This window comes from Salvelinus namaycush, chromosome 12, assembly GCF_016432855.1.
Source record: "Salvelinus namaycush isolate Seneca chromosome 12, SaNama_1.0, whole genome shotgun sequence".
NCBI classification, from domain to species: domain Eukaryota; kingdom Metazoa; phylum Chordata; class Actinopteri; order Salmoniformes; family Salmonidae; genus Salvelinus; species Salvelinus namaycush.
The window spans coordinates 24,118,396-24,137,407 of NC_052318.1; the positions used below are offsets into that span (position 1 = coordinate 24,118,396).

At 41.4% G+C, this 19,012-nt stretch overlaps 1 protein-coding gene across 2 annotated transcripts in view; it reads left to right on the forward strand.

The window, feature by feature from the left end:
- The window catches only part of rad51c (RAD51 paralog C), a 20,503-nt gene extending 2,620 nt beyond the window's left edge, over positions 1-17,883 (forward strand). For both annotated transcript variants that reach the window (XM_039005377.1, XM_039005376.1), the window contains exons 5-10: positions 146-279; positions 610-741; positions 4,448-4,514; positions 4,871-4,931; positions 10,382-10,442; positions 17,511-17,883. In XM_039005377.1, coding sequence (XP_038861305.1) covers positions 146-279; positions 610-741; positions 4,448-4,514; positions 4,871-4,931; positions 10,382-10,442; positions 17,511-17,636 — 581 coding nt within the window. In that variant the 3' untranslated portion in view covers positions 17,637-17,883. The remainder of the gene's footprint in view (positions 1-145; positions 280-609; positions 742-4,447; positions 4,515-4,870; positions 4,932-10,381; positions 10,443-17,510) is intronic.
- The last annotated feature ends 1,129 nt before the right edge of the window (positions 17,884-19,012 follow it).

Sequence of the window (19,012 nt, forward strand, 5' to 3'; positions counted from 1 at the left end):
GTGCATGCATTCAATCGCTGGTTGGTCGATTCTTCACAAAATGAACAACACTAGAGAGAAAAAAGGGTTCTGTCTTAGATTCAAGCCTATTGGAAACGTTTTGTAGTTTACTGTCTGCTGTGTTCTATCTTTTTTCCTTTTCCAGAACAGCAGGAAGCCTTGAAGGGGTTCACTGTGGAAACAATCCTCTCCAACTTATTCCTTGTCCGTTGCCATGACTACGTGGAGCTGTTGGCAGAGACATACCTCCTGGCTGACTTCCTGGCCCAGCACCCTGGGGTACCAATCCCCACCAATACGTCACTGATCCCAAAACAGCCAACCAATCAAATCCAAAGGGGTTATTTCTACAACCTCCATGTTGGGTTTGGCTCTGTTCCGAGTCGAAAAGGAATTTCTTAACTGAAATGCTCATAGAAAATGTTGACGGCTAGATTTCCGGATTGGCTGGAGCAAAATAGAATAACTAACAAAAAATTAGGAACATTGAAACCTCAAAGACAGCATTAATAAAATACTTAGCAGAAACCATGTTCCAATGTAAATCTGCAACTCATTTGCTTGTGGCTTTTGGATGGTAACTTGGGCACCTTTGTTAATCCAATCCAGGTCCGGCTGGTGGTGATTGACAGCATTGCCTTCTCGTTTCGCCATGACTTTGATGACCTCTCCCAGAGGACCCGCCTCTTGAACGGCCTCGCCCAGCGGCTCATCCAGATGGCCACCAATCACAATGTCGCGGTATGACCTGTGACCCTTGTCCACTTAGCCTGGTGTCAAAGACCCCAGATGTTGCCTCACCAATAGGGTTGCAAAATTCTGTGAACTTTCAATAAATTCCCAGTTTTTTCTCCAACCGGGATTTTGGGAAAACCAGGAAATGTATTGAAGGTTCCTGGAATTTTGCAACCCTACTTACCAACGTGCACTCATTTCTTATCTATCCTGTCTTAACCCTTCTTTTTATCTGATGACAATTATTTTCATTACTTAATAAAAGCTCATAGAGAAGGGAAACAACAACTATAAAGAGTCCAGTGATAACCACATCCTCCCTTTATAAAGCCTATCTGCCCGCTCCCTCTTGCAAACTACTATAATGTATAGTACAGTGCTGTAACTCTGAGCCCTCCTTCCAAGCCCAACAGAAACCAGGCTTGCCAGACTTGCAGTGTCTTTCTCTTTCCTTACTCAGTATTTACAACTGTCCATGTCTGGTCCCAATCCAACCATGCATCTAGACTAAGCGCTCTCATTCCAAGAGATAAAATGTCTCTTATAAGTGCAATGCTGATTTAAGTGGCCAGGTAGATTGAGGTCTAAATGGGACATCCGCTCTGTGCCAGAATGACGCTGGACAGTATTTTTTTAAATCAGCAAAGAGTTCTCTTAAGGTACATGGAGCAAATTCACTTTGTTCTAGTAATTTGTTGCTTATTTGCACTCAGGAACAACCTGTACCAATTTGGATCCCTACAGGGGCTTGTTTAATGTTCCTTTTCAAAAGTGGCAATTTGATATTAGTTAATTCTTTAAACAAGGGATAAGTGTTGATTTGAAAATAGTATTGTTGACAAACCGCATTCAACGTAACAATCTTCCTGTTGAATGAGGGAAAGCTCAGTTTGTTTTGAAAGTCTATTGAAAAAGTTTGGTTACTAGCTAGCTACCTTTTTGAGTTTGGATCACGTGACGCTGGTTGGCATCAGTTGCTTGGACTGCTATGATCTGTTCATTGATCCTGCCAGGTCTAGCCGCCTATCAAGATAGCCTAGCAGTGGGGACATTTACTGGTTCTCATCAAGCTGTCCGCTCAAGATGAAGCTTCTCACTGTAACTAGTGTGTGTAATCTGGTTCAGGTTATTAATCAACCTACCAGGGTGTTTACAAACACTACAGGAAGATCATCCACATGTATTCATCACATCTATACAAATACTGTATAACTTTGTTCTAAAGCTGTATCCGTACCCATTTGGATGCAGTGATCACAATATAGTGGCTATATCCAGGAAAGCCAAAGTTCCCAAAGCTGGGTCTAAATACTGTAATATTGCTGTGACTTATGTGGATGATGATGATAAAATATTTGTTGGTCTGATGTGATTTAATAAGGAGAATCCAGACGCTGCACTTGAGGAATTTATGCAATTGCTTCCAATTATTGATAAACATGCACCTTTTAAGAAACTGACTTTTAGAACTGTTGGATTGATGAGGAATTGAAAAACTGCATGGCTGAAATGGGTGGGACAAAAGAAGTGGCTAAGTCTGGCTGCACATCTGGCTGGCTGATTTACTGGAAATTGAGAAATTATGTGACTAAACTCAACAAAAATAACAAACTATTATGAAGCCAAAATCAATGAAATACTCAGATGGCTTATTCATCACAACCATTTAATTTTGCCAATTATTTTAATGATGACTTAATTGGCAAAGTGGGCAAATTTAGGTAGAAAATGCCAACAATGAACAGTGAGCCATCATACTCATGTATAATGAAAGAAAAGCATTGTAAGTTAGAATTTTGTAAAGTTGGTGTGGGAGAGGTGGAAAAATGATTATTGATCAATAATGACAAACCTGGCATTGATAACTTAGTTGGGAAGATAGGAGTGGCTATCTGTCATATCCTTAATCTGAGCCTAGAGGAAAGTTTTTGTCCTCAAGCCTGGAGGGAAGCCAAAGTAATTCCACTACCCAGGAGTGGTAAAGCAGCCTTTTACTGGTTCTAGCAGCAGACCTATCAGCTTTTAGCAAACTTTTGGAAAAAATTGTTTGACCAAATGCAATACTATTTCTCTGTAAACAAATTGGCAACAGACTTTCAGCATGCTTCTAGAGAAGGGCACTCTATGTACTGCTCTGACACAAATGACTGATGATTGGTTGAAATAAATTCATACTAAGAAGATTGAGGGAGCTGTAATGTTAGATTTCAGTGCAGCCTTTGATATGATTGACCATAACCTGTTGAGAAAATGTATTATAGCTTTTCAACCTCTGCCATATAGTGGATTCAGAGCTGTCTATCAAATACAACTCAGAGTTTTCTTTAATGGAAGCTTCTCTAATGTCAAACATGTTAATTGTGGTATACTGCAGGGTAGCTCTCTGGGCCCTCTAATATTTTATATTTTTACCAATGACCTGCCTTTGGCATTAAACAAAGCATGCATGTCTATGTATGCTGATGATTCAACAATGTACACATCAGCTAATAAAGTCACTGAAACCCTTAACAAAGAGTTTGTCTGTCTTGGAATGGGTGGCCAGTAAAAAAACTGGTCCTGAACATCTCTAAAACTAAGAGCATTGTATTTGGTACAAATCATTCTAGATCTCAGCTGAATCTGGTAATGAATGGTGTGGCTGTTGAACAAGTTGAGGAGACTGACTTACCTGGTGTTACCTTACATCAACATATAGATTCAATGGTTATGAAGATGGATGAGAGGTCTGTTTGGGGAGAAAGGACTCTTTTTGACACCGCACTCCACAAAGCAAATCCTGCAGGCCCTAGTTTTGTCTTATCTTGATTATTGTCCAGTCATATGGTCAAGTGCTGCAAAGAAAGACCTTGTTAAGCTGCAGCTGGCCCAGAACAACGTCTTGCTCTTCATTGTAATCAGAGGGATAATATTAATACTATGCACGCCAGTCTCTCTTGGTTAAGAGTTGAGGAAAGACGGACTGCGTCACTTGTTTTTTTAAGAAACATTTTGTTTGAAATTCCAAATTTGTTTTCATAGTCGACTCACACAGCACTGATACGCACACTTATGACACCAGAGGTCTTTTAACAGTACCCAGGTCCACAACAAATTCAAGGAAACGTACAGTATGATACAGAGCCATGAATGCATGAAACTACCATCTTTTATATAGCGCAAGTGAACAGCAAACCTTGTTTCAAAAAACCAATAAAGCAACACCAAGGCGCAATGCCTCTCCCCAATGCAACCTACTTGTTTTTTAATTTTATTTATTTTATTTTTACCTTTTATTTAACTAGGAAAGTCAGTTAAGGACAAATTCTTATTTTCAATGACGGCCTAGGAACAGTGTGTAAACTGCCTTGTTCAGGGGCAGAACGACAGATTTGATTTCTTTGTCAGCTTGGGGATTCAATCTTGCAACCTTTCGGTTACTAGTCCAACGCTCTAACCACTAGGCTACCTGCCACCCCAGTACGTGTAACTGTTAGATGCACACACACTACATGTTTATGTTTTTAAATTTATATCAATTGTAAAGTCTCGTCTGTAGTCTTTTTCATATATGTCAGACCCCAGTAAGACTAGCTGTCGTCATTGGCGTTGGCTAATGGGATCATAATAAATAAATTGTGGAGGCAATACATTCAAGCAATTTGTGAAAAGTGATAGGTACACTGATTTGGAATAATATAACTCTTGAAACTTCCATTTCCTTCGTGTTTAGGTCATTCTTACCAATCAGATGACTACAAAGGTTTGGAGTGGCCAATCGAAGCTTGTTCCTGCCTTAGGTGAGAAGGATTGTTGTGATGCACTGACTGTAGATGCTACAAACAATAATACCTACCTCCCCTTAAACTGTACATGAAAATTATGTAACAAATGGTTAGGGCCAAGAATTACAGTACATTTTGCAATTCAGCCAGTCATATACTTCTCCCAATTTTTAAACCCAATTCATTTACCATACTGTACCATTAGCTTTCGCCTGTCTGCCAATGGCTCGTAAATATTTCTGTGTCATGTGTGGCTGTGCTAAGTAACTTGTTAAATGTGAGCGTGTTGATGATGCACGGGGTTAGGTCACTGATTGTAGACGTGATTAACATGGCTCTGTGTGGTTGTCTGTGGTCTTGTAAATCTGCAGGTGAGAGCTGGGGTCACGCTGCTACACAGAGACTCATCCTACACTGGGAGGGCACACACAGGTACTGTACTAACACCCCTTTACATGGATGGTCTCTGGAAGGAAGCCTACATGCTACCACAATTATTTGTCCCTGCCAGGGTTTCTGTTAGGAAAATGTGGCACTGGACAACGTGACCAGCAAGATTTACATTTACCAAACATTTGAGAAATTACCGGACTTCCATTTGCATTGGGTGCGTAACGCATTAGGGCGTCCACCCACGGTGCTCAAAATCACATGTAGATTATTGTAATTCATCTTAACAGAATATAAATTAGCCTGTAAAGTTATAATATAGAACAACGTTCTTATATCCACATGACCAGTTTTATTGAAAAACAAAACATTGCCCGATGCATATTCATCCCTGCTTTAAATCATAACTGAATATCATTGGGGGAAAAATATATTTAGCCTAGAAGAACAAGTTGCCTACACAGTAATGAAACACAACTTCAAAATATAATATTTGTGTAATATAATTTGCGAACGACCTGTCCTATAGGCTATTTGTTTGAACATTTTAATTAATAAATAACAAAACACAGCTGTTTTCAAATACAGTCTAGGGCTCTCTAATTTAATTTAGCCTTGGCATGAACAAAACACTGCTGTCTCTACGAAAACCAGGGCCAGCCCGCCCCATTGCCGCTGCGATTCAGCACCACGGCAGTGGAAAGAGGCCACTCTAGGCGGCAACAAAATGAAAAAATTAAATAAAACTAATGTTGGACAATCAAATTCTATATGTAAATTAACAATTCCTTAACGCTGGTTCATTGAGGGAAAGCTTATTTTGCAAGGCTCCTGTGAAACGATGGAAGTACTTGTTTCCAAAGCTCAAATGATATCACACTTTTTACAGTTTTACTGGATTATTGTCATTTGAACTATCGTGGGGTCGTGACTAGTTTTTTATATATAACACACACACTAACAGAAACATCTCAACATCAACTGTTCAGAGGAGACTGCATGAATCTGTATGTCCAACTTTTTTTCCAAGCCTTACGTAAGAGAGGCTGCTCTACTTCTTTTTCTCTGAAAGCTCAAAAGCCCCCCAAAATACTCTAGAATAACAATGGGAGGCAATGTCACATTCTTCAGATTTGTTTGTTTTTCATAAGTGAAGTTCAGCCTGCTCTGAAAAAATGACTGTTTCGTGTTTGAAGTTTTGGTCCAGAGCTAGTGCATTATCGTAAATGTAGTTTTCATTTTGACATATTGACAGATTCATATCCAAGCATAAACACAGTCCTGCGCACCCCTCCCAAAGTGAAATGCCAGTCTTGGGTGCTGTGGTCCCTTGGTTCCAATGGACACGTTTCAGGCCTGGCTGGCGTAAGTGTGTGTTTGAGTGTGCTACTGCTCAAACACTTACAGTAGTTGGAGGTAAAGTGCATCACTTTGCAGATGGAGCCAGCCTGCCTTTTGTCAAATGGCTTTCTCACTACAATGGCTGCTGCTGCCTATCAGTCAGTGGAGAAAAGCTCAGTGTCTATAAAGCCCAAGGTCTTTTGGTTGCCGGCGGCACAGCTCTTCTTTAGTGTGTCATTGTGCACTGTAGTTTATCCTCACTCTGTTTGAATGGCAGCACACACTTGCTAACCCCTCTCCCTCCCGCTCTCCACTAAATGAGAAATGGACAGGATGACTAACATCATGTTCTATATGAATGGCTGTTTTTATGAGGTGTTGACATATGTCTTGCCCTTGTGAAAGACTGCAGCTCCTCACCCAGGGTTTGATACTATGCCCAAAACAGCCACATTTGCAACTGTTTGATTTGGCAGTGCGACACATTCTGAATTGGTCGCAAGGGTGCCAGTGAAAAGAATGTGCCTAGTCATTAGGGGAGTGCTGAGTAGTCGGACAAAACAAGTATCATAACGGATATGGGCAATTTTCTGGATACGATTATGATCCATGTATTTTTTTGTAATAATCTGTGATAAAAAATATATATTTTTGGAATCTAGCATGCATCTTTATGTCGTGTGAGCTTCTACGTGGTCTAAATAACTGGCTAGTTTGGATTTAACACTGATACAAATGCATCTGTAAAAGGCTAATATCGGCCAATTTTTTAAATATATTTTTTTATATTGGTGAACCAATAAATCGGTCGGGCTCTGAGTAGAAAGTGTACTTGTTTGCCTTTTGGACGATGCTCATCAAGCATCAATGAGGTTGTAATCGGATTATATCTATTTCACAAAATAGATGGCATCATGAGGAAGGACAATTATGTGGATATATTGAAGCAACATCTCAAGACATCAGTCAGGAAGTTAAAGCTTGGTTGCAAATGGGTCTTCCAAATGGGCAATGACCACAAGCATACTTCCAAAGTTGTGGCAAAATGGCTTAAGGACAACAAAGTCAAGGTATTGGAGTGGCCATCACAAAGCCCTGACCTCAATCCTATAGAAAATTTGTGGGCATAACTGAAAAAGCGTGTGCGAGCAAGGAGGCCTACAAACCTGACTTAGTTACACCAGCTCTGTCAGGAGGAATGGCCCAAATTTCACCCAACTTATTGTGGAAGGCTACCCGAAATGTTTGACCCAAGTTTAATAATTTAAAGGCAATGCTACCGAATACTAATTGAGTGTATGTTAACTTCTGACCCACTGGGAATGTAATGAAAGAAATAAAAGCTGAAATGAATAATTCTCTACTATTATTCTGACATTTCACATTCTTAAATTAAATATTTTTACTAAGATTAAATGTCAGGAATTGTGAAAAACTGAGTTTAAATGTATTTGGCTAAGGTGTATGTAAACTTCCGACTTCAACTGTACAAACTCTGCCTTCCTGGCGGGCCCAGAGAGCAAATCAAGTGCACTATATTGCTAATAAAAGGATTTACAGCTACATGATCCTATTTCACTATTTAGGCTTGCATATCTGTTAACTTTTTTCCTTCATTACCCACCCTAATTCATCAAGTCTGCTAGCTAAACTACAAATGTCAAATGGTTACTTGTTTTACGTTATAAAAAAAATCATACTTTTATATATATTTTTTTAAATGCTGCTTAAGAAACTCTATGCTGCCACTCGCCATTATGCTCCAACCCTGTAATTATAGTGTGGGGGGTAGGGAAGGGGAGGGAGGGGGGTGAACGGCAAATGAGTTTCTCTGTGGGTCCTGTTTTTTGTTACACATCCATGGGCTTATCAAGATTAAAAATGATAAATTACATGAGAAACATTGACAACACTAACTATTCTCTAAATTGTCCTAAATTGTCCTATCAAACGTTCCAGCTGTCTTGATATCCTAGCAAGAAACCACATTGACATGGCCAACGCTCCAAGAAACACCGGCTCCATAAGAACGAACATGGAATGCAGAACCATTTGTACAAACGGGCTGCTTTTTCATCAGCCCCAAACAAAACTAAAAGGTGTAATCATAATGATACAAACTCCAAATCACCATCTTTGGTAAAGGTGAAGACCAAGAATGCAGAATCACTTTTCTTAAATGTATCCATAATGGAAAGAAATTACCTTCTTTTTTTTATGTGAATGCTCCAATTTCATATGATCCTATGATTGATTCTCTGAACAGCATATTGTGAGAATTAACTGAATTCCATCAGGTTATTGGGACCAATGTTCCCTAAAAAAATGTCAGCACTGAGCAAATTTGAGGTCTGCTGAGCGCAAACATGAACATTGTGAAAATTCTGTCCAACTTCCAGTGTGCGTTTACTGTAGACACTGAGGCTGTACCCGTTTTAACAGTGGCCATGTAGGCCTACCAGAGTGGCCTACCATCAAAAACGATGGGGAAAATGCATCCTTTAACATGGAAATAGCTGTTCTCATTCAGCCTACAGTAGCAACCAATGTGTGGTGTTCAATGTAGCCCTACATTACATGAGACTTAAAAAAACAAAAACATGCAGGCCTTAACCTGTTTATCCACTTGTCCTTCAGACAAAGAGGTGACTGAGAATGTTGTGGTGTTGGCAAGGAGCCACTTTACAAAATAAAATGCATTATTAGTCCCATACCATTATTACAGAGAATCAGACTGCTTATGTTACCCTCTGTCTATTGGCTACTTAGGCTTGCATAAACTGTCTCAAAATACAACACTGCCCCTTTAAGACAAAAAAAAGCTCTTTACCTGACACGCTTTTCAAAGATGTCTAAAAATGTATAAATGTTGTGCTCTTGTAGGATGCAATCACTCCTCCATTGCTGACTACAAATTATCTATACCTGGGCTAATAACTAACTAGCAAAGAATATGAACAAATTGTGCAGACGTGGCTACATGTAGCTCTCGCTTTGATCTCAAAACAAGCGCATCTACTCACGGCCGCTCATGCTGTAAACACAGTCCAGATCAAAGTAAATGGCACAGATCCATATATGGCAATGGTCTGTTTGCATATAGGCCTACTGCATCTGATTGTTTATGCTGCACCGGTCTATGTAGAGTACGGGCTGAGTAATGCGTGTCAATACAGTAGAATCCTACTCCGATGTGTTCTGCCTACAACAAAATCTCTTGCATAGTTTGTTTTGTTGCCTTGAAAGTGGCTAACATTGCGTTGATTCGATCACAATTGCCACAGTAAAGGGAAAGGTTGATAGTGTTAACAGGGAAAACTCTAGAACAGTGGTCACCAACCTTTTTTGAGTCAAGATCACTTTGAATCAAAATGCAAGCCAAGATCTACATGATTGGTGACCACTGTTCTAGAGTTTTCCCTCTTAACCCTATCAATGTTTCCCTTTACTGTGGCAATTGTGATCGAATCAACGCAATGTTAGCTACTTTCAATGCAACATAACAAAACGAACTATGCAAGAGATTTTGTTTTAGGCAGAATGCATCAGATTAGGATCCGGTGCCCATTTGTTTTGAAAACGCCACCACGTGCTCTACAGAAACCTCTAGCCACACCACTGTCTGGCTGGTGCGCACCTGAATTAAAGGGTAATAACTACACCATTTTTATTTTTCCCAGACCTAAAAAATGGTCCCCAAATGTGGTTTATGCATTGTTGTGGACTTAAAAACAAGAATGGGATGTTCTATTAAAGAAACTACAAAAAATTGAGAAATTAGTCCTTCTCCCCGCTTTCTATTTGTCCGTGGTATAGTTTTGATATATTTTATTTTATTCTGCCCCCTCTAGAGGATTTCGCAGAAAATAACACGTGGTGCTTTGAAATCTGCAATAAATACATTTTGCACTTTTTATTTTAAGTCCCTTTTATTGTTACAGTAAATATATCCAAATCAATGTAAGAACACAAGGGCATGCTAATTTAAAAAAATAGCTGTTCATTATTAGCCTTGTTCTGTATGGAATGCAGGTGATGAGACACAGGCCATTGTAAATTATTATGAGACACAGACCATTGTAAATTATTATTTTTGTTCTAAACAAAAGTTAGTTTAGTACCCTGTCCTCACCTCTGTTTCCTTCTCCTAGACTTGCATCCCTGTACAAGTCGCCCAGCCAAAGGGAGGCCACAGTACCCTACCAGATCACTGTGAGTACACAACACTGGCTTTCTCCCAACACTCTCAAATGGCTTCCTTTCCCCACCTCCTGTCCATCATGATCAGTGATTGGTGAAAAAATTGGTTAGTCCACTTCCAACCATATTGCTTTTATCTATATTGTCCTTCCAAACCAGTGGTAATGAAGGAAAGGAGTTGGGCCAAATGTATGTTGTTTATGCAATAACTTTGTGTACAAACTATTTTGCACCTGGAAAACTGGAGGCATCGCCTCTGTGAGGGGTCTTTTTGGAATGTTTACAGCCCCTAAAACCATTTTGGATATAGTTTGATTACTGGGGGAAAATACACTAGCTGTGTTCGAATAGCCATATTGAGTATATACTATTAGTTAATTTTAGTATACTGTAAACGAACAGTATCGTTTCAGTTGAGCGTACTAGCACTTCGCCTGTCTACCAGAAGTTGATGCTGTTGCGACGAAACCTCTTGCTAGCTTGTTAACATAACAAATGACTAGCTAGACATTTTACGATTTCGGGTGTGTTCATAAATTCAATCTGGAGTGCTAGAGTGCGCTCTGGGAGTTTGTCAATTCAGAGCGTTTCGCTCTCGGAGCTTTCAGAGCACACACTCATTACTTTATTACATTGCTCTGCATTTTCTTAACATTTGTCATAATTGGTTAAAGCAATACATTTGTATCCGCTTTCATCGGACTTCGGCAGCATTTTCTGCCATTTTCTTCAAATTTGAAAATGTTGTGAAGCCACGCCCATTTTCTGAATTGCATTATGGGTCCTAAAAGCACAGAAATAGTGTCCACTGCTTGAATACTTGGTATTTTGGCGAATTTTAGTACGACATCCGTGAACTTTTGGGATACTACTAACTATATTCATACTATGACCAATAAGCATACTATATACTCAATTTACGTCACAAATAGTACAGTTAGTATGAGTATTTGAACACAGCTACTATGTTGATGTATGACTGTGTATAATAAATACTGCAATGCCAACAGCTGTGGTTGAATTGAGCTTTAAGACTCTTTATCAAATCAAAGTTTATTTGTCACGTGCGCTGAATACAACAGGTGTAGACCTTACAGTGAAATGCTTACTTACAGGCTCTAACCAATAGTGCAAAAAAGGTATTAGGTGAACAATAGGTAGGTAAAGAAATAAATAAAACAACAGTAAAAAGACAGGCTATATACAGTAGCAAGGTTATAAAAGTAGCGAGGCTACATACAGACACCGGTTAGTCAAAACTAGTACTATGGTACAAAAAAAGGGGGGGGGGGGGAATGGTAACAACCAAATGTAACCATAAGTAGAGGTCCTGGATGGCAGGCAGCTTAGCCCCAGTGATGTACCGGGCCGTACGTACTACCCTCTGTAGTGCCTTGCGATCGGAGACCGAGCAATCGCCGTACCAGGCAGTGATGCAACCAGTCAGGATGCTCTCGATTTTGCAGCTGTAGAACCTTTTGAGGATCTCAGGACCCATGCCAAATCTTTTTAGTTTCCTGATGGGGAATAGGCTTTGTCGTGCCTTCTTCACGACTGTCTTGGTGTGTTTGGACCATTCTAGTTTGTTGATGTGGACACCAAGGAACTTGAAGCTCTCAACCTGCTCCACTACAGCCCCGTCAATGAGAATGGGGGCGTGCTCGGTCCTCGTTTTCCTGTAGTCCACAATCCTCTCCTTAGTCTTGGTTACGTTGAGGGATAGGTTGTTATTCTGGCACCACCCGGCCAGGTCTCTGACTTCCTCCCTATAGGCTGTCTCGTCGTTGTCGGTGATCAGGCCTACCACTGTTGTGTTGTCTGCAAACTTAATGATGGCGTTGGAGTCATGCCTGGCCATGCAGTCGTAGGTGAACAGAGAGTACAGAAGGGGACTGAGCACGCACCCCTGGGGAGCTCCAGTATTGAGGATCAGCGTGGCAGATGTGTTGCTATCTACCCTCACCACCTGAGGGCGGCCCGTCCGGAAGTCCAGGATCCAGCTGCAGAGGGAGGTGTTTAGTCCCAGGATCCTTAGCTTAGTGATGAGCCTCGAGGGTACTATGGTGTTGAACGCTGAGCTGCAGTCAATGAATAGCATTCTCACATAAGTGTTCCTTTTGTCCAGGTGGGAAAGGGCAGTGTGGAGTGCAATAGAGATTGCATCATCTGTGGATCTGTTTGGGCGGTATGCAAATTGGAGTAGGTCTAGGGTTTCTGGGATAATGGTGTTGATGTGAGCCATTACCAACCTTTCAAAGCACTTCATGGCTACGGACGTGAGTGCTACGGGTCTGTAGTCATTTAGGCAGGTTGCCTTTGTGTTCTTGGGCACAGGGACTATGGTTGTCTGCTTGAAACATGTTGGTATTACAGACTTAAATCAGGGACATGTTGAAAATGTCAGTGAAGACACCTGCCAGTTGGTCAGCACACGTCCTGGTAATCCGTCTGGCCCCGCAGCCTTGTGTATGTTGACCTGTTTAAAGGTCTTACTCACGTCGGCTACGGAGAGCGTGATCACACAGTCGTCCGGAACAGCTGATGCTCTCATTCATGCCTCAGTGTTGCTTGCCTCGAAGCGAGCATAGAAGTGATTTAGCTCGTCTGGTAGGCTCGTGTCACTGGGCAGCTCGCGGCTGTGCTTCCCTTTGTAGTCTGTAATAGTTTGCAAGCCCTGCCACATAAGACGAGTGTCGGAGCCAGTGTAGTATGATTCAATCTTAGCCCTGTATTGACGCTTTGCCTGTTTGATGGTTCGTCGCAGGGCATAGCAGGATTTCTTGTAAGCTTCCGGGTTAGAGTCCCGCACCTTGAAAGCGTCAGCTCTACCCTTTAGCTCAGTGCGAATGTTTTGCCTGTATCCGTGGCTTCTGGTTGGGGTATGTACGTACAGTCACTGTGGGGACGACGTCCTCGATGCACTTATTGATAAAGCCAGTGACGATGTGGTGTACTCCTCAATGCCATCGGAAGAATCCCGGGAACATGTTCCAGTCTGTGATAGCAGAACAGTCCTGTAGTTTAGCATCTGCTTCATCTGACCACTTTTTTATAGACCGAGTCACTGGTGCTTCCTGCTTTAATTTTTGCTTATAAGCAGGAATCAGGAGGATAGAGTTCCATTCACTATTTAAGTGCATAGATGACATGCATTTTTATCCCCGCTGGCCCTGTTTCAATACTGGTGCATGATAATAGTCTAAATCAAAACAAATGTCATACGTATATGTAAAGACAAGATTAAATCAAGAATAATCTGATGGGGGATTTATCACTTGTGAATTATTATCATTTGTGAATGATGCCAAGCATAAACAATGCCTCTTTTTTTGCGACTTGTTCGAATCATAGTTGCACACCTCATGTAGCCTTGCCCATAGACCTATATGTTTTAATGTTTGTATCACAAGTAAAGTGGCCAAATAACTAATTCAAATTAAGCACGTTTAATCTGCTTTACAAGGGGTGTAGAGTTTAACTGGCATACATAAGCAGTGAGTGAGTTTCAAGTTTGGGGAAGATAATTTTCACCATGAAAATGCACCTTTATAATAAAAGCATTACATGCATAACTGCATTTGCGGTCACTTTTGATGATGGTGTTTTCCACTATTGGAACATTTGCGTTTTATAGCCTACTAACGTGTGCATTGCTGCGCTTGTAGTATGAAGAAATAGCCTAATGGTTTATCAATATTTTAAGCTAAATGTTCTGATCTGTTGCGTCAGCCACAATGCATAACGTTTTTTTTATGCTAGTGGTTGTATTAATTTGGGATCTATTGTATCCCACAACTGTCCCAGAATGTTTTGGATTATTTATTTATTGCACAGAATAGAATAGGTCAACTTTTGTACTATGGGGGATAGTAGATTGACACAGGTTAGTGCTTTTGCTGTTCGTTAGGCCTACTCATCTTGTTGACAGACAAAGTAAATGTGGATAGTTATTCCAATATCTTCAATATGCACCTCGGAATTGGATAAGGACGCTCGCAGTTGTGCGATCACGTGACTGAGAGCCATGTGAGTGAAAGGCGCTTCGGATTGCGCAGCACACTCTATTTTTTATGGTGCATTACAGCCACAAAGGGGATGCCGCTGTGAAATTCGAAACATTATCAAATGCTTGTCAAATTGTGAATGAGAGACTTGATGTCTGTACAGCCTGTGCAAAATACAAAGCAGAGCTCATGCCTTTCAAGCAACGTTTTTAAAATCATCATTAGTCTCATCATGCAGCCTTACAATGTATTAAAAATCAAAACATACAGCCTAACGTTTGTAGACATACATTAATTACTCTAAATTAAGCATATAGGATTACCTATTTATTTGTTAACCGCTCAACACAGAATAGCCGCGTGTGCGCAATCCCTCAAATCATTTTGGAGAAAATATTTGTATTTTATTCAGCTTTGATCAATTGGATTCTTCATACTATAATATAAAATAGTTCCACGGAATTATAAGAAAATCTTGTCTGCTAAATGTACTAGTGTAGCCCACAGCCATTTGGCATAGCCACATCAGGACCTAACATAAGGACAACTCAGAGTATGCAATTATTTAAATAATAATAATTATTAAAATAAATAATGGATTTTAAAATGGCATGTAGAAGACGGATGCTAAATATGTTTGTTAATTAATGGTCGATTACCGTGAGACCGACAGTTATTTGCTTGACAATCACTGCCACAGCCCTACTTCGAGTCAATTAAAATTATATTCACATTCTGTATCGGCAGGACAGTTGAAAAGTTGCACCTTCTGGCTAAGGATTTTAATGCAGGGAAACAGATCTGTTTCACCTAATTTCTACCAACATGTCTCCAGTGCAACTAGAGGTGAGAAACTCTAGATCACTTCTACTCTGCACAAAGAAATCTGACCATAACTCCATCTTAATTTGTGCATACAAGCAATAACTCAAACAGGAATACCAGTTATGCGCTCAATAAGGAAGTGGTCTGATGAAGCGGATGCTAAGCTACAGGACTGTTTCGCTAGCACAGATTGGAATTTGTTCCGGGATTCATCCGATGGCATTGAAGAGTTTACCACAAGTCACCCCTTCCGTAAGTATGTATGAGCACTATGGAGACAACGTTGTCCCCGTAGTGCTCATACATACCCTAACCAAAAGCGATGGGTTACAGGCAACATCCGCACTGAGCTAAAGGCTAGAGCTGCTGCTCTCAAGAAGCGGGCCACAAATCCAGACGCTTATAAGAAATCCCTCTACGCCCTCCGATGACCCATCAAACAGGCAAAGTGTCAATACAGGACTAAGATCGAATCCTACTACACCAGCTCTGACACTCGTCGGATGTGGCAGGGCTTACAAACCATCACGAATTACAAAGGGAAACCCAGCTGCGGGCTGCCCAGTGATGCAAGCCGACCAGACGAGTTAAATGTCTTCTATGCTTGCTTCTAGGCAAGAAACACAACCATGCATGAGAGCACCAGCTGTTCCGGACAACTGTGTGATCACGCTCTTTGTAGTCTGTAAATCCTTTAAACAGGTTAACATTCACAAGGCCGCAGGGCCAGACAGATTATCGGGACGCATACTCGGAGCATGCGCTGACCAGCTGGCACGTGTCTTCACTGACATTTTCAACCTCTCCCTGACCCAGTCTGTAATACCCATATGTTTCAAGCAGACCTCCATAGTCCCTGTGCCTAAGAACACCAAGGAAACCTGTCTTAAATGACTATCGCCCTGTAGCACTCGCATCTGTAGCCATGAAATGCTTTGAAAGGCTGGCCATGGCTCACATCAACACCGTCATCCCAGATACCCACTCCAATTAGCATACCATCCCAACAGATCCACAAATGATGCAATCTCTATTGCACTCCACACTGCCCTTTCCCACCTGGACAAAAGGAACACCTACGTGAGAATGCTGTTCATTGACTAAAGCTCAGCGTTCAACACCATAGTGCCCTCCAAGCTCATCACTAAACTAAGGACCCTGGGATTAATCACCTCCCTCTGCAATTGGATACTGGGCTTTGACGGGTCACTCCCAGGTGGGGGTAGGCAAAAACCCATCTACCATGCTAACCCTCAACACGGGGGCCACTCAGGGGTGTGTGCTTAACCCCCCTCCTGTACTCCCTGTTCACCCACGACTACGTGGCCCCACATGACTCCAACACTATCATTAAGTTTGCCGACTACACGACGGTGGTAGGCCTGATCACCGACAACAGGGAGGAGGTCAGAGGCCTGACAGTGTGGTGCCAGGACAACAACCTCTCCCTCAACGTCAACAAGACAAAAGAGCATTCCCCCATCAACGGCACTGTAGTGTTTGGACCTATCATGGTCCAAACACACCAGATCCTCAAAGCTCTACAGCTGCACCATTTGAGAGCATCTTGACTGGCTGCATCTCCGCTTGGTATGGCAACTGCTCGGCATCCGATCGCAAGGTGCTACAGAGGGTAGTGCGTACAGCCCAGTACATCACTGGGGCGAAGCTCCCTGTCATCTAGGACCAGTCACTCCGACTACCTTGTACCCCAGTACACTGACTCTGTACAGGAAAGTCCTTGTATGTAGCTTTTATATAGCCTCATTATAGTTTTGTGTTAATCTTTTCTTATCTATTTGCTAATATTCTAACTGCATTGTTGGGAAAGGGCGTGTAAGTAAGCACTTCATGGTGAAGTCTTGTTGTATTTGGCAAATGTGGCAAATAAAATTTCATAATCTAAACCTACTTTGTGGCTAGCACTACAAATGGCCATAATACACACAGAAAATACTGAGCTGTGGAAGAAAAAGCTCAGACCTGCAGAGCAATGGAAGGTATTGCACCCCATAGTGAAACATGTACCAGCCACGTAGAGCAATATTAAAGTTTCATAACATATCTGACTTTTCTTATGGTTATGTACTTTTAAAAACCTAATTTCTACATGTCAGTCATATTGCACTTTGAAATATGTTATTACTTTAAATGATTTTATATTATAATTTTTGTTCTGTTAACTGATTATACAACCCCGCTGAGGGAATAAATCGTTATGCTTTATATTTGGCCAATTCCTCACTCCCAGGGTCAAGGCTTTCGAGACGCGCCCCCCTCAGACCAACCAAAGGCGTCAGATGACCCCTCTGTGAGACAATCGGGAAGCTTGAGCAAGCGTCCCCGGATGGAAGAGGACCAATCTACAAGAACATAGGGAAACTAGTGGTTTTAGACCATGAATGTGAATTTTTTTTGTTAGAACGGTATTATACTTAGGAGAACAAAAACCCAATATACTCTTGTCTGCACAGTTTGTTGCTGAATATTTTGCTCAACACAATGTACAGTATTTACACTGAGTTGAAATACAATATTTGCCTCTGTCAATAGCTGCCCTGTAATTACTGCATGTTATACTATCATGTACAGGTAACTGCAAAAATAAAGGAAACAAACACCAACATAGTGTCTTAATAGGGCGTTGGGCCACCACAAGCCGCCAGACCAGCTTCAACACGCCTTGGCATAAATTCTACCAATGATTGTATATATTGTAGGAATGGACAAAGCCATTAATCACGTGACACCATTAATTCCTATGTGAAGACACAAAAGCGCATTGAGGACAAAGGAAGTCGGTTAAGATGGCATTGCATGGAGGCATAACATGCTCAGTTTGAGCTGCTCCAGGAAGTGCCGTTGCAGGCTAGCTCAATGCTGCCCCCTCTCATTGAGTAAAGGCTTCCTATCCGTATGCTAAGGTTCGGCTGGCGCCGAGGCGAACTTGGCTAGGTGAACCGAACGAGTGTACTCGCAGACCTTCGCATGAAAAGACCTTCGCTTGAAAAATGAGAAAGCAACAACGGTGCTGTTTTTCCGTATTGAAACGCCATGGCCAGTGTACACTTCCTCGAAATAGTCAGAATTAAGATCTTAGTCGTGCAGTATTTCTCAAGTGAAAAAATTTGCATGAAAACGAGTCAATTTTTGAATGACAATAAGCACTTCATTGAAGAATCCCTACTGTTGACCAATCAATGGCGAAGGGGTGTCGCCTTTGGCTTCTGAACTTTGGCTTGCCTCAAATTATTTTTGTGTGTATGAACAGCCGAAAGAAACTTTGCCGAAGGCCAAAATGAACAAAAATGTTACTGTCATAATACACTATATATGCAAAAGTATGTAGACATCAGTGGATTGTGCTTTTTCAGTCACACCCGTTGTTGACGGATATCAAATCAAGCACACAGCCATGCAATCGCCATAGACAAACATTGGCAGTATAATGGCCTTACTGAAGAGCTCAGTAACTTGCTGCCCCGGTCAACTGTAAGTACTGTTATTGTGCAGTGGAAACGTGCAGTGGATGGCACAGCTGCGACGTGGTAGGCCACACAGAACGGGACTGAAGCGTGAAGCGTGTGGTGCGTAAAAATCGTCTGTCCTCGGTTGCAACACTCACTACAGAGTTCCAAACTGCCTCTGGAAGCCATGTCAACACAAGAACTGTTCGTCGGGCGCTTCATGAAATGGGTTTCCATGGCCGAGGAGCCACACACAATCCTAAGATCACCATGCGCAATGCCAAGT